Genomic DNA, 16,473 nt, shown 5'->3' with positions numbered 1-16,473 from the left:
TGGGAGAAAAGGGCTGGATCCCTTTCATTAACTGGGTGACTGGATTTAGATCCTGGGCAACTCATCACCTATCAGGCACCTACTCAAAACTTCTATTGATAACAAGGAACGCCCTGAAGTAGGGTATTTGTTTTCTTACAGATGCTATCATAACCCACACACTTAAGACTGCCTCAACTTTGGGTTTTGCTCTTTTAGGTCATCATTTCCAGTCTGCGCTTGCTACTTGAAATGTATTTTTTTTTTTTTAAACATCCCGAAGCAGGCAAACGTCGGGACTGGAGCCCTAGTTAATATTTAGAGCATTAGGAAGTGGACTGTGATTAAGCTAATTAAGATAGAATTAGGGGACTTCAGCAAGTGCCAGTAATCTTGGGATCAAAGTTGGGGATTTTTCCTTCTCCCTCCAGCCGTGGAAACCAGGCTTCACCCCCATGTTATTTAATGTTTGTGGAGGCAGGGGCCAGGGCTGTAATAATAATAATAATAGTATTTCTTAACCGCTTACTATGTGTCAGACACTCTACTAAGCAAATACAAGCAAATCCAGTTGGACACAGTCCGTGTCCTACATGGGGCTCAGAGTCTCAATCCCCATTTTAGACTGGGAGCCCGTTGTTGGGTAGGGACCGTCTATCTGTTGCCGACTTGTATTTCCCAAGCGCTTAGTACAATGCTCTGCACACAATAAGTGCTCAATAAATACGATGGAATGAATGAATGAATTTTAGAGATAAGGTAAATGAGGCCCAGAAAAATGAAGTGACTTGCCCAAGGTCATACAGCAGACAAGAAGAGAAGCAGCTTGGCTCAGTGGAAAGATCACAGGCTTTGGAGTCAGAGGTCATGTGTTCAAATCCCAGCTCCACCAATTGTCAGCTGTGTGACCTTGGGCAAGTCACTTCACTTCTCTGTGCCTCAGTTACCTTATCTGCAAAATGGGGATTATGACTGTGAGCCCCAAGTGGGACAACCTGATCACCGTGTAACCTCCCCAGATCTTAGAACAGTTCTTTGCACATAGTAAGCACTTAATAAATGCTATTATTATTATTATTAAATGGCAGAGCCAGAATTAGAACCCATGATCTGTAGGCACCAAGCAAACCAGGCGGGTCATTCCCCTTTGCGCGGATTTTTTATTTCATTTTATGGCATTTGTTAAGTGCTTACTAAGTGCCAGGCACTGTCCTAAACATTGGGACAAATACAAGTTCCTTGGGTTGGTCACAGTCTATGGCCCAATCTTAATCCCCATTTTATTGATGAGATAATAATAATAATAATGGTACTTAAGCACTTACTATGTGCTAGGCACTGTAATAAGCACTGGGGTGTAAACAAGTAAATTGGGTTGGACAGAGCCCCTTTTCCATGTGGGGCTCACAGTCTTAATCCCCGTTTTACAGATGAGGTAACTGAGGCACAGAGTAGTGAAGTTACTCACCTCAGGTCACACAACAGACAAGTGGAAGAGGCAGGATTAAAAGTTGTGACCTAACGACTCCTAGGCCCATGCTTTATCCACTATGCCATGGTAACTGAGGCACAGAGAAGCACAGTGATTTGTCCAAGGTCACACAGCAGTCATATGACAGCGGCAACATTAAAACCCAGGTCCTTCTAATAATAATAACTGTGGTACTTGTTAGGTGATGATGATGATGATGATGGTATTTTTTGAAGTGCTTACTATGTGCTAAGCACTGTTCTAAGCACTGGGGGAGATACAAGGTAATCAGGTTGTCCCAGGTGGGACTCAGTCTTAATCCCCATTTTCCAGATGAGGTAACTGAGGCACAAAGAAGTTAAATGACTTGCCGGGATTAGAACCCATGACTTCTGACTCCCAAGCCCGTGGTCTTTCCACTAAGCCACACGGCTTCTGAAGGTGCTTACCTATTTGGCAGGCACTGTACCAAGTGCTGCGGTGGAAACAAGGGAATCAGATTGGCCACAGTCCCTGTCTCGCATGGGGCTCACAGTTTTCATCCCCATTTTACAGACGGCACAGAGCATCGAAGCGACTTGCCGAAGGTCACACAGGAGACCCGTGTCGGAGGTGGAATTAGAATTCAGATCCTTCCGACTCCTAGGCCTGGACTCTAACCATTAGGCAGCTGCATCCCGGTTGCCATGGCTTCGTATAGGCCTTGGAGCCGAAACGGATGCTGCATCAGGTTTGCAGAGGCATGAGAGCCAATAAATAAAACTTTGGCAAGGGATGGGTGGCCTTGGGTTAGGAAGTGATGTTTGTTGTCTGTCTTCCCCTTCTAGACTGTGAGCCCATTGTTATGTAGGGGACCGTCTCTATATGCTGCTAACTTGTACTTCCCAAGCGCTTAGTACAGTGTTTTGCACACAGTAAGGGCTCAATAAATACGATTGAATGAATGGATGATGGTGAGGAGAGAGAGCTTACAGCACCTGCTACTTCGCCCCAGGGAAGGGGTCTGGTGGGCAAGCCAAGCTCCTCCCTGTCTTCCTCCTCCTCTTCCTTCCTCCTCCCCTGGGACACATAAGAGGAGCCGGAATCAGCAGCGCCATCCTCGCACCGCAGCTTTCAATAATCAGGCAATCAAGCGTCTTTCTTGAGCGCTTCCTGGGTGCAAAGCACTGTACTGAGCGCTTAGGACAGCAGCCAGGAGGCGCGTGCGTGGAGGTCTTCGCAGCTGGGGGCTTGCAAGGTGAGCGCTGCGCCGTCCAGGTAAGGGGGCAGGTAAGAGGGGGAGTGGGAGAGGAGTTCCCCACGCTACATTTGCTCCGAGAGAGGGGCGTCCAGAAAGTTAAAAACTGGGGAGGGGTCCCGCTGCTTCCCCCGACCTAGTCGAGGTCCTGGGGAGACCGGAGATGGGCAGGGGGTGTCCGCGGCTCAGCTGTTTCTTCTCCTCCCCCCCGCCCCCCGTTTTCCCACTGAGAAAAGAGAAGAGGGGCTTTCCCTTCCTTTTTTTCCTGAAGCCCCAGCTGTTTCTTCCTCCTTTTCATTCATTCAGTCGTATTTATTGAGCACTTACTGTGTGCAGACAATGTACTAAGCGCTTGGGAAGTACAAGTTGGAAACAGAGACGGTCCCTCCTCCTTTTCTCTTAGCCCCTTCCCCCAGGCCAGAGGGACCCGAAGAAGGGTCACCCCACTACAGTCCACAGTCCTGGGGTTTTGGTGGACCAGTGGAACTGAAATCTTTGCAGTTTGCACTTTCCAAGCGCTTACCAGGGTGCTCTGCACACAGTAAGCGCTCAATAAATATGATAAAATGAACGAATGCGGCGCCTTTGTGTGACCCCTCCCCATCGCCCCGACTCTGCTCACTTTGCTCTACCCCCCTCCCAGCCCCAGTCCTTGTCTGTATATGTACATATCTATAATTATAATTCCATTTATTTTTAACAATGATATGGCTCTGTCTATACTTCTGTTTATTTATAATGATGCTACTGATGCCTGTTTACTTGTTTTGATGTCTGTCTCCCCCCCCTTGTAGACTGTGAGCACGTGGTGGACAGGGATTGTCTCTGTTGCTGAATTGTACTTTCCAAGCGCTTAGTATAGTGCTCTACACACAGCGCTCCATAAATAAGATTGAATGAATGAATGAAATCAGATTCCGACCCCTTGCCACCCCGCCCTCCTTCTCAACTCTGGGTGGGTTTTCCTCTATCCTCTCCATCTGCTCCCAAGTAGCCTGATGTAGTGGAAAGAGCCCTGTCCTGGGAGTCAGAGGACCTGGGTTCTAATCCAGACTCTGCCAATTGCTGGCTGGGTGTCCTTGGGTACGTCACTTAACTTTTCCGGGCCTCAGTTTCCTTACCTTTAAAATGCTGGGGTAAATACCTGCTCATTCATTCACCGTATTCATTGAGTGCTTAGTGTGTACAAAGCACTGTACTAAACGCTTCGGGGAGTATAATTCAACAATAAACAGACACACTCCCTGCCCACCACGAGTTTCTAGTCTAGAGTTAGGTTGTGGGCTCCATGAGGGACAGGGACTGTGTTCAACCTAAATTTTTTTTTAATGGTATTTAAGTACTTACTGTGTGTCAAATAGTGTTCTAGGTGGTGGGGTTGGACAGTCCTTGTACTGTATAGGGCACAAGACTAAGTAGGAGTAATAAACTTGTATGTACCCCAGTGCTTAGAATTGTGTTGGACACATGAACATGCTTAGAACAGTGCTTTGCACATAATAATTGCTTAATAAATGTCATTATTGTTATTATTATTATTATTAACAAATAGCATTAAAAAATTGTAGCTCCTCCTTTGGGCTGATGGCATTTCTCTTTGCCAGACATTAAGAGTAGGGGAGGATAGAGGAATAATGTAATTTTAATCAGGAAAAGGGGGGCTGCAGAGTTAGACTGTTCAGGATGTTGTCTGAGTCCATTTTCTTTCATGGTATTTAAGTGCCTACTATGTGCTAACACTGGGGTAGATACAAGTAAAGTTGGTTGGACACAGCCCATGTCCCACATGGGGTTCACAGCCTTAATCCCCATTTCACAGATGAGGGAATTGAGGCATAGAGAAGTGAAGTGAGTTGCCCAAGGTCACACAGACAAGTGGCAGGGCTGGGATTAGAACCCAGGACCTTCTCATTCCCAGGCTCATGCTCTACCTACCAGTCAATGCTCTTTCCATGGTGTGACCCCATCTTGTTTTTCCCAGATTTTTTGTAATGTTCCTAAAACCTGTTTCATTCTGTTCCAAAGTTTTCACAGCTCCATTCCATTTTATCCCCACCTGCCACTCATGTTTTGATGCCTTGCTACCCACCTCATTGGTAAAGCTGTTCCCTGGAACTCCCCTTGCAAAGCTAGGAGCCCCGTATAATAATAATAGTAATGATGGCATTTGTTAAGCGCTTACTATGTGCCGAGCACTGTTCTAAACTCTGGGGTAGATACAAGGTAATCAGGTTGTGCCACGTGGGGCTCACAGTCTTCATCCACATTTTACACATGAGGGAACTGAGGCAAGAAGAAGTGACTTGCCCAAAGTCACATAGCTGACAAGCGGTGGAGCTGGGATTAGAACCTATGACCTCTGACTCCCAAGCCCATGCGTAGGGACTGTGTCCAACCTGATTAACTTGTATCTACCCCAGTGCTTAGCACAGTGCTTGGCACATTAGTAAAGCACCTAACAAATACCACGATTATTAGGAAAACTGTTCCTATGCCAAGTGCTCTGATAATGCTGTGTGACTTTGGGCAAGTCACTTCACTTCTCTGGGCCTCAGTTCTCTCGTCTGTAAAGTGGGGATTAAGACTGTGAGCACTCTCCCAAGCTCTTAGCACAGTGCTGTGTGCACAGTAAGCACTCAATAAGTAGCACTGATTTGTTTTAGGCAGGGAACGTGTCTACCAACTCTTTATATTGCACATTTCCAAGCGCTTGGCACAGTACTCTGCACGCAGTAAGAGCCCAGTAAATACTTTTGATTCGTTGTGGGCAAGGAATGGGTCTGCCAACTCTTTTTATATTGCACTTTCCCAAGTGCTTGGCACAGTGCTCTGCACAGTGAGAGCTCAGTAAATACCATTGATTTGTTGTGGACAGGGAATGGGTCGACCAACTCTCTTGTAGAGAGCACTCTCCCAAGCTCTTGGTGCAGTGCTCAGCGCACAGTAAGCGCTCAATAAATAGGATTGATTGATGCCCGGGGCCTGCGGTACTTACTGTGGCCTATTAACTCCAGAAATGGGGGCTCAGTGGAACACCCACCCCACGCAGAGGCGAATTACCTCTCTTAGCAAATTATAAGAACATTTCCATGTAAGCAGTTCAAACTGTGGAGGTTATCGTTATTCACCCCATTTTTAGATCAATAAAGAAAAGAAAATTAAGCAAAGTTTGAATCACCTGAGGTTGCACAGCACAGATGAGTGGCAGAGACAGAAATAGAATCAAATCCCTCCCTCCTTTGATGCCCATGCAGCCTCTCCTGTGTTTTTTCTCTTTAATAATTTATAGGACCGTGTACAGTATTGTTTACATGACATAATGGATTATTTCCTCAATGTTTGGTTTTTATCAACACCGACATGAGGCTGTATAGTGATTCAATCAATCAGTGGTATTGGAGTGCCTATTACTGCAAAGCATTGTGTAAGTCCTTGGGAGAGTACACAACAGAACTAGCAAACAAGGTAAGTGCTTTAGATGATGTGCCACAATTATAGGGCACTTAATGTTGTGTTGAGGTTATAAGGTCATGCTCTAAGGTTATATTTAGAAAGATGAGTCAGTGAAATTATTTCAAGATTAAAAATATTCAAAAGACTTGATGTTTTGCAAATTTGTTGAAACACTGATGCCTGAAAGTTGTTTCTGAAAAATTCAGCTGTATTTTTTTCTCTTGAAGAAAATGTGTTACTAAACATATCTTGAGTTTTGGTTTTGCAAGAGCTTTTTGTTTTGCATTCATTCATTCAGTCGTATTTATTGAGCACTTACTGTGTGCAGAGCACTGTACTAAGCGCTTGGGAAGTACAAGCTGGCAACATAGAGTTCTTTTGCAAGAACTCTAGGCATTAGGATTCACTGTTTGCTGCATTTGTGATAGAACTGACTATGCATATTGATGGTAGAAAATGGAAGTGTCTGAAATGTGATTAGTCAGTGAGACTAAGAAGACTATAATTTAGTAAAGTATCTGTTAGTAATTACATTTGCATAATCATTTTAGGTAACGTAGTTTTTGGTTAATGCTATATTATGTTGGAATACACCTACACTATTCTTCAATACTAGGACTTGCTGAGGTAAATATTGGTGAGTGATTATCACATTTCATAAAGGGGGTGAGGTTAAAATTAAGTGTAATATGGCCTTGCAAAATATCCAGGGGTTATTTCATTCCAGTGCTTAGAACAGTGCTTGGCACATAGTAAGTGCTTAACAAATACCATTATTATTATTTATTATTTCTTAAGGTAAAATCATATTCATAAAAGTAAACTAATCAGAATTGGTGATTCTTGCTGATTATGCACACAGTAAGCACTCAATAAATATGATTGAATGACTGCTTTAGGTTGTTCACATTCAGGTAAACTCAACTGCATTTTTACTACGACAAGAGTGGAGTGAGAATTAGAATCATGCTGTCTTGACTCGTTCAAGCTCTCATCCTATCCCGTCTGGATTACTGTATCAGCCTCCTCTCAGATCCCGTATCCTCCTGTCTCTCCCCACTTCAATCCATACTTCACGCCGCTGCCCGGATTGTCTTTGTCCAGAAACGCTCTGGGTATGTTACTCCCCTCCTCAAAAATCTCCAGTGGCTACCAATCAACCTACGCATCAGGCAGAAACACCTCAGCCTTGGCTTCAAGGCTGTCCATCACCTCGCCCCCTCCTACCTCACCTCCCTTCTCTCCTTCTACAGCCCAGCCCGCACCTTCCGCTCCCCTGCAGCTAATCTCACCGTGCCTCGTTCTCACCTGTCCCGCCGTCGACCCCCGGCCCACGTCATCCCCCTGGCCTGGAATGTCCTCCCTCTGCCCATCCGCCAAGCTAGCTCTCTTCCTCCCTTCAAGGCCCTAGTGAGAGCTCACCTCCTCCAGGAGGCCTTCACAGACTGAGCCCCCTCCTTCCTCTCCCCCTCCTCCCCCTCTCCATCCCTCCGCCTTACCTCCTTCCCTTCCCCACGTATTTATTACTCTATTTTACTTGTACATGTTTATTCCATTTACTTTATTCTGTTAATATGTTTTGTTTTGTTCTCTGTCTTCCCCCTTCTAGACTGTGATCCCACTGTTGGGTAGGGACCGTCTCTATACGTTGCCAACTTGTACTTCCCAAGTGCTTAGTACAGTGCTCTGCACACAGTAAGCGCTCAATAAATACGATTGAATGAATGAATAGGGACCGTCTCTATATGTTGCCAACTTGTACTTCCCAAGTGCTTAGTACAGTGCTCTGCACACAGTAAGCGCTCAATAAATACGACTGAATGAATGAATGAATAGGTCAGGAAGATGTAGTTCTGCCCAGGAACCAAGTTCCTGTTTTTATAATCTGGCACTGAGGGACTTCCTTAAATGCTTACACTTAACACAAGTGTTTTGTGTTAAGGGAAAAGGAGCTATTGTTTTCTCTTTCCTACTTTCATTATTTACCCTTGTGATTTCAGAGGTGATGGACTCAGGTTGCTAAAATTTACAGTTCTTCTCCCCCCCCCACCCCCCATGCAGTTTTTGGGACACTACCCTGGAAATTCCTCCTAGATTGTAAACTTCCTGAGGGCGGGGATTAGACCTATAAATACTTAGTACTGAGTTCTGCACAGAAATGCTCTATGAATACCATTGATTAATTCTATTGTACTATCTCAATAATTTAATACAATGCTTTGCCCACAGACATTCAACATATGTTAGTTGGCAGCAACAGATACTATTAGTTGTGTTTTCAGTGGCATTTAAGTGCTTACTATGTGCCATGCACTGTTTTAAGTGCTGGGTTAGGTACAAGGTAATCAAGTTAGACAGTGTCCCCCATGAGGTTCACAGTTGTAATCCCCATTTTACAGATGAGGGAACTGAGACACAAAGAAGTGAAGTGATTTGCCCGAGGTCACACAGCAGACAAGTGGTGGAACTGGGATTAGAATCCATGACCTTCTAACTTCCAGGCCCATGCTCTATGCACTCTGCCATGCATCACCATGCTCCTGATCTCTCAATCTTGCATTCTTGATGTTCTCCTCGACTCTTCACTCTCCTTTAGCTCCCATAGTCAACCTGTGGCCAAATCCCATTCGTTCCTCCTCTGCAACATTTTCAGGATCTGCCCCTTCACCTCCATCTAAATGACCACCACACTGATCCAGGCACTTACGATCTCCTGGTTTGGCTACTGCATCGGCCTCCTCACTGTGGCCTCCTTGCCTCCAGACTCTCCCTTCTGCATTACATACTTCACACTGATTCCTAGACCCTTCATATCCATCTCACAGGCCTTTCTGAAATCACCATCTCCAGGAGGTCTTACTTGGTAAATTTTTATTCTTCTGACTTTATATCCCCTAATTGTGCCTATCCTCTTCTAGACTGTGAGCCCGTTATGGGCAGGGATTGTCACTATTTGTTGCTGAATTGTACTTCCCAAGCACTTAGTACAGTGCTGTGCTCTCAATAAATACGATTGAATGAAAAGATACAAGTTAAGAAGGGACACAGTCCCTGACCCACGTGGGGCTCATAGCCTAAGAAAGAGGGAGAACAGTTACTGAATCCCCATTTTACAGATGAGGGAGACAGAGAAGTGACCTGCCCAAGATCACACAGCAGACAAGTGGTGGAGTTGGGATCAGAACTTTACCTTTAGGTTACCTTTGTAACCTAAAACCTTTGTATCAGGTTACCTTTGTAACCTCCCCAGCGCTTAGAACAGTGTTTTGCACATAGTAAGTGCTTAATAAATGCCATTATTATTATTATTATTATCAGAACCCAGATTGTCTTCCTCCTAAATCTGTGCTCGTTCCACTAGACACTCTGCTTCCCTTCACAGGATCCCTCCCTGCAAAAATCCCAAGCAAATGTTACTCCTTTTATTCTTGTATTCCTTTGAAAAAGCCTAGTACATCTTCTATCATCACCTGTCTTGCCTCCCTTTCTACCCTATCTCACTGAAACTTCAGCAGTTCCCCATCACCTAATCACGTGGGTACTCACCCTACCTTCTTGCATTGCTGTGGTGTGTGTGTGTGTGTCTTTTCACTTTTGCTTCTTCTTGTCTTTTTTGTTTTTAATAATAATTAATAATAATTATGTGCCAATCACTGTTCTAAGTGCTGAGGTAGATACAAGGTAATCAGGTTGTCCCACGTGGGGCTCACAGTCTAAATCCCCATTTTACAGATGAGCTAATTGAAGCACAGAGAAGTTAAGTGGCTTGCCCAAGGTTACACAGCAGACAAGTGGTGGAGCCAGGATTAGAACCCATGTCCTCTGACTCCCAAGCCCGTGCTCTTTCCACTAAGTCCTTATTATGGGCCAGGCACTGTACTGAGAGCTGGGATAGGATTGTAAACTCATCCTGTAGACTGTAAGCTCATTGTGGGCAGGGAATGTGTCTGTTTATTGTTATAACGTACTCTCCCCAGCACTTAGTACAGTGCTCTGCACACAGTAAGCACTCAATAAATACTCAAATGACTGAATAGAAGCTAATCAGATTGGTCACAGTCCATGTCCCACATGGGGCTCACAGTCTTAATCCCCATTTTACAGAGGAGATAACTGAGACTCAGAGCATTTTATTAAGCACTTGGAGTTCACGTTCTACAGAGGGGAGACTGAAGGGAAATTTATTGGGAAACACTATCTAGAGCCTGTTGGATGAGTGATTAGGCAGTCTTTTTATTTCCAGAATCTAATTTCTCCATTTCTTACTCCTTTTCTTCTGCCCCTTACCTTTACTATCTCCCTTTCATCCTTTCTACACAACCCTTCTTGTCACTTCTCTGCGTGAATCTTTTGAGTTTGGAAGCATTACTTATTTCTTGGCTAATTTCCTGTCTTCCACCCTACTTTGACTGGGAGTCCCATAGGAATCAAGGTCTGGGCCCAACCTGATTAACTTATGTCTACTCCAGTGCTTGTAACAGTGCTTGACACAAAAAAGTTGCTCAAATAATATCATTTATTATGATGATGAAACAGGGCTTCTTGGCAAAAGTCTGCCTGTGTGGCATATCTAAAAGTAATGAGCTAACAGGGTGAAAGCTTAATAAAAATCTGCAGAGCCCTCCTAGAAAGCTACCTAACAAATCTAGGATAGATGATTGAAGAAGCTGAATTGTGTTTATCTTTCCCTTGGCACATAAATTCCAGAATTTCAAAATTGGCAACTGAGGGAAAAGCTTTCTTTTAAAAGATCAAAACTATTTATGTTGGAAAAAACTATTTATGCTGGAAAAAACCCTATCATCAATCTTCCCCTTCATTCTTTTTCTTAGGCTTATTTTTTATTGTACTCTCTCGAGCACTTAGTACAGGGACTGACCAATTCACTAAGTTGAGAAATTTCAAAATGTTATATTTGTTTTAAGATTATCTTTAAAAAACCCCCTGCTCTACAAAAGTCACATGAGTATGAGCTGCTTGAAAGAACCTTATGATTAATCAGCCCAAGAAGCAATTCAGCTAAAGTTGACAGTGTGGTTGCCTGTGCTTTGGACCTTTTGTAATTTTTTTTTTCCCTAAGATTTCACTTTTATTCCAGGTTAAGAAGCTCTGTCCCTTCATAAGATGTTGAGGAGAGTGTCACGTTCTGAACTGAATTCAGAGAACTGCAGGCTGGTCAGTGGGAATGGGTTGTGGGTGATTTTAAAGACTTCATGTTCTGAACTGAATTCAGAGAACTGCAGGCTGGTCAGTGGGAATGGGTTGTGGGTGCTTTTAAAGACTTCAATAAGGTCCAGGTGGATAAATCAATGGCATTTATTGAGCACTGTACTAAGCGCTTGGGAGAGTACAGTATAACAGAATTGGTAAACATTTTCCCTGTCCACAAAGAATTTACAGTCTAATGTTGGTCTCCCCATTAGTAATAATAATAATGATATTTGTTAAGTTCATACTATGTGCCAAGCACTGTTATAAGCACTGGGATGGATACAAGGTAATCAGGTTGTCCTACGTGGGGCTCACAGTCTTCATCCCCATTTTACAGATGAGGGAACTGAGGCCCAGAGAAGCGAAGTGACTTGCCCAAAGTCACATAGCTGACAAGTGGCAGAGTCAGGATTAGAACCCACAACCTCTGACTCCCAAATCCAGGCTCTTTCCACTAAGCCATGCTGCTTTGCTCTGTGAATCCAGGTCTCCTGACTTGTAGACCCATGCTCTTTCCACTAGGCCAAGCTAATCTGTAGAGTTGATGAGGAATACTGCTTCCATGAGGAAAAGCATCCTGGCCTAATGGAAAGAACAGGGATTTGGAAGTCAGAGGACCTGAGTTCTAATCCCAGCTCTGCCACTAATCTTGTGTGTGACTTACTCAAAATCACTTAACTTCTCCATGCTCCAGTTTCACCATAGGTAAAATGGGGATTCAATACCTGTTCTCCTTCAGATTACGAGCCCCATGTAGACCAGGGACTTCATCCTATCTGATTATCTGGTATCCACCCTTAGGAAAATGGTTGGCAAGTATAAGCACTTAAATGGCACAATAAGTCTGTGTAAAAAATCATTCATTCAATAGTCTTTATTGAGCATTTACTGTGTGCAGAGCACTGTACTAAGCACTTGGGAGAGAACAGTACAACAGTAAACGGACACATTCCCTGCCCACAACAAGCTTCCAGTCTCGGTCATCCAAGGCTGCATAAAGAAGCAAGAACTGGGCCATGGGCACTTCTCTTCAGCTCTATGCCATGGTGATCACACAACACCAGGGAAGGAAGGCAATGCCCTGCCTGGCTTAATACAGTGCTCTGCACACAAAGTGCTCAATAAATACATTGATTTTAGGACAGGAAAGTAAAAGGAATTTGTTAAGCCTTTAGTGGGGGCAGGCAAATAACTCAGAGCAAAGCCACAGTGGATATTCTCATCTATAAAATGGGGATGAAGACTGGGAGCCCCCTGTGGGACAACCTGATCACCTTGTAACCTCCCCAGCACTTAGAATGGTGCTTTGCACATAGTAATCACTTAATAAATGCTGTCATTATTATATTAGTGTCAGAAACACATAGTCTGGCAGGTTTTGCCAGTAGTTACCAGGAATTTGTCATTTCCTGCCAGGTTTTTTGGTAGGGTTTTAAGGTACTTGTTAGGTGATTATTCTGTGCCAGGCACTCTCTTACATCCATTTCCTATCTTCTCCATCTCCTCCCACTGAGAATTATGGGGTTTTGTCCCCCTTCACTTCCTGAGAAATGTAGTTTTTCCTTTTCCTATCAGAAATGATCTTGCCAACTTTCAACATGATGCTTTGGAAACACAGATCTTACTGAAGACTGACCATAGAATAGTGTAACTGTCCTTCCACATGTATGTTCTCATTTTCTCTCTCCCATCCCAGCTTTGCACAATTCTCTTGTTTCTCTTTCTGTTCTGGGCTCCTTGCAGAGACCAAGTGGTGGCCATTAATAAGCAATAGCATTGGAAGGGGACATTGTTATTTTCTCCTGAAAACTCCCTGTAAGTGAAATATTTGTCCTGCTCACTACTTAAAACATTACTACAAGGAGATTAAATGAATTGTCCAACCTTTCTTCTCTTAAATCTCATTGGAGCATTGATTCTGATCCTTTTGAAAACATTTTTCCTTCTTCTAGCTACATAAAAAAACACTTCTTATTTTTCCTGACCTGGGTGTTTTTCTTAAGTAGTTTGTGTTCTATATTGGTTAGGGGAATGCACAAACTATTGTTTGGAGGGGAAAAAATGCCTCCTGAATTAAGTTGGTGTTTTGGCATGTAAGGATGCCTAACTGTTCAATGAATCTTAAATGTCTGTTGAAAATATTGTCAGTTAGGGAGATTCTCATCAGGGAAGAATTCTTGGTTTCTTTTTCCCACAAATCTGCTTTCCTTCCTCTGCTTTTTCAGCCAAAACATTCCTTAAAGGGACCAGTGCTTAACTAGGTGTGGAAATTGAACTAGCCTTTTCCCTCCTTGGAGTGTGATTATTCAACAAGACTTCCTATTTCTGACATGCGTTCAGTCCTTACTCTGTGCCAAGACTTGGGAAAAACAGGGATGATTCAAATCTGCTCCCTGAAGTAATCAATAATTTAACCCCTGGACAACTACAATGACAATAAGAGTTGCAACATGTCAGTTGAAGCAACTTGTCAGGTCATTCCAGCGAGGCTCATCCCCAACGATCTGAGGGTTTATGCAACTCCCAAAGCTGTCCTTCTCGCTCCAGGAAAGAGAGAATCACTCTTACACCTGGAAGCCTTCTAAGGAGCTCTTCGAGGAGAGAATAATATCAGGATTTTTTTTAAAAAAGCAAATGAGGAGGCTTCCTTATGATTTTATTTAAAGTTTAAATCAATCGATTTTGTTGAGCACTTACTGTATGCAGAGCACTGTACCGAACACTTGGGAGAGTACAACATGGCAGAATTTATAGGCATGTTCCCTGCCCACAGCGAACTTACAGTATGGAGGGTGATACCGGCATTAATATAAATAAATTTATAATATGTGACTAATAGTTATGTACATAAATACAGAGTTGGTAGACACGTTCCCTGCCCTCATGAGCTTAAAGTCTAGAGGGGGATATGGACATTAATATAAATAAATCATGGCTATGTACATACGTGCAAGTAGAAGAGAAGCCTCTTCAGAATCTCTTCACCCAAAATTACCATCACTGTTTCACCAAAATAATCATGTCTCTATTTTTATCTGTCCATTTATAGTCCCGTGTTCACATCTTTGTTATCTACCTTAACAAAGGTTTAAAGTGAAGCTGCCGCTAATTTTCAAACAAAGGCTACAAGATGATGCCATCCAAATATTTTGTGTTTCTCTGTTTCTGCTGCTGTGTGATGAGAGTGCATTCCGCCTGCTGGCGTGGCCTAAATCCACTTGCAAATATTTCAACACCTGGTAAGTTTGCTGTTCAGTTGCTTTTGCTTTTAACAAATTCCAGGGTTGAGTTTGAGGAAAATTCTTCCTGAACCAGCAGTCTTGAAAAGAGCACAGCAGTAGTCCAAGCCAACAGCTCTCATCCAGGGATGGCTTAACTCCCTGGTGTTATTAAACTTTGCGGAATCCCTTTATGCAAGATTTTTTAGTTCCTAATTTTAAAACAAAATCATCACCGTTCTGGCATATTTCAGTAGCTCTGATTGAATTATGGATTTCCTTTGAGAAGCAGCGTGGCATAGTGGATAGAGCATGGGCCTGCAAGTCTGAAGGTCCTGGGTTCTGATCCCAGCTCTACCACTTCTCTGCTGTGTGACCTTGGACAAGTCCCCCTTTTAGACTCCCCTTTTAGACTCCCCCCCCACCTTTTGGACTCCCCCCCCCCTCCCTTTTAGACTGTGAACCCACTGTTGGGTAGGGACTGTCTCTATATGTTGTCAACTTGTACTTCCCGAGCGCTTAGTACAGTGCTCTGCACACAGTAAGCGCTCAATAAATACGATTGATGATGATGATGATGATGAAGTCACTTCACTTCTCTCGGCCTCAGTTACCTCATCTGTAGCTGGGATTGAGACTGTGAGCCCCATGTGGACAGGGACTGTTTCCAACCCTATTTGCTTGTGTCCACCTCAGAGCCTGGTACGGTGTCTGACACATAGTAGGTGCTTAACAAATACCACAAGTGAGTCTGTGTGGATGCCAGACCCTGAAAAGAGCTCAAAAAAGGACATCTTCCTCTCCCTCCCTTTCCCCCTCCGCCTCTCACCCACAATCCTGAGACATCCTGCTTCCCCCCCGCCCCCCGACACCGAGGTGTGGTTTGGATGGCGGCAGAGTTGGCCAAAGGAGCCAGATTGAAATTGGGTTTCCTGGGGATTGGCCTGTGCATCTTGTCTGGGGAGCTGCAATGCCATGGCTTAATCCCAGTGCCCTTCCTTCCCACTTCCAGCCTCCCACTTCCAGCCCCCAATCCACACCACCACCGCCAACCAGGAAGGGAAAGGCCACAAGCAGAGCTCTGGTATATGGATCTGTTTCATGGTATTTAAGCTCTTACTAAGTGTCAAACACTGTTCTAAGCTCCCTGTCCCGCGTGGGGCTCAAGGTCTAAGTAATGGTGCCAGTAAAGAATCTTGAGACCAGACTGGAAGAAACTCAACCCAAAACAAGCTCGTTGTGGGCAGGGACTGTATCTGTGTATTGTTGTATTGTACTCTCCCAAGCGCTCGGCACAGAGCGCCACACGCAGGAAGTACTCAATAAATACGATTGAGCAAAAGAATGAGTGGAAAAAACCTCAGGCCTAGACCAGTATTTGTGCATCTAGACCTGTAGAGAAGAGGACCAGTTGAGCATGTGATGGTGTCTGAGTGGAGGGAGAAGAGTTGGCTATAGCAGAATCAGGTGCCAGGGTTACAGTGATAGCGTTGAGAAGTTGAGATGAGGCAGGAAGAGGAAGATGATGATAATAATAATAATAATGATAAAAATAATTGTATTTGTTAAGCAATTACTACGTACCACTCATTGTTCTAGGCACTGGGGTAGAAACAATCAGGTTGGACACAGTCCCTGTCCTACATGGGGCTAGCAGTCTCAATCCCCATTTTACAGATGAGATTCAGAACTGAAGTGACTTGCCCAAGGTCACACATCAGACAAGTGGCAGGGCCAGGATTAGAACCCGTGACCTTCTGACTTCCAGGCCGGTGCTCTATCCACTACGCCATGTTGCCTTCGAAGACCTCGAAGCCACTGGACTGAAGCTTGATTTGTGATGGAAATTGATGACCCTGGGATACATTAAAGCCAGTCTGTAAAGGAAAACAAGGTGACAAAAT

General features: G+C 44.0%; 1 protein-coding gene across 5 annotated transcripts in view; it reads left to right on the top strand.

The window, feature by feature from the left end:
• The first annotated feature begins 2,569 nt into the window (after window positions 1–2,569).
• Window positions 2,570–16,473, top strand: part of PLA2G7 (phospholipase A2 group VII) — a 34,662-nt gene continuing 20,758 nt past the window's right edge. Inside the window, exons 1-3 of one of the 5 annotated variants that reach the window (XM_038751746.1) lie at window positions 2,570–2,687; window positions 11,239–11,315; window positions 14,438–14,590. In XM_038751746.1, coding sequence (XP_038607674.1) covers window positions 14,482–14,590 — 109 coding nt within the window. In that variant the 5' untranslated portion in view covers window positions 2,570–2,687; window positions 11,239–11,315; window positions 14,438–14,481. Of the gene's footprint in view, window positions 2,708–5,976; window positions 6,153–11,238; window positions 11,316–14,437; window positions 14,591–16,473 lie in introns of all 5 variants that reach the window. The other 4 variants (XM_038751744.1, XM_038751743.1, XM_038751745.1 and 1 more) reach the window with 4 other exon arrangements.

This window comes from Tachyglossus aculeatus, chromosome 9 (genome assembly GCF_015852505.1).
Source record: "Tachyglossus aculeatus isolate mTacAcu1 chromosome 9, mTacAcu1.pri, whole genome shotgun sequence".
In the NCBI taxonomy this organism is placed as follows: domain Eukaryota; kingdom Metazoa; phylum Chordata; class Mammalia; order Monotremata; family Tachyglossidae; genus Tachyglossus; species Tachyglossus aculeatus.
The sequence above is the reverse complement of the archived record's forward strand: the minus strand, read 5'-3'. Positions and strand labels throughout refer to the sequence as shown.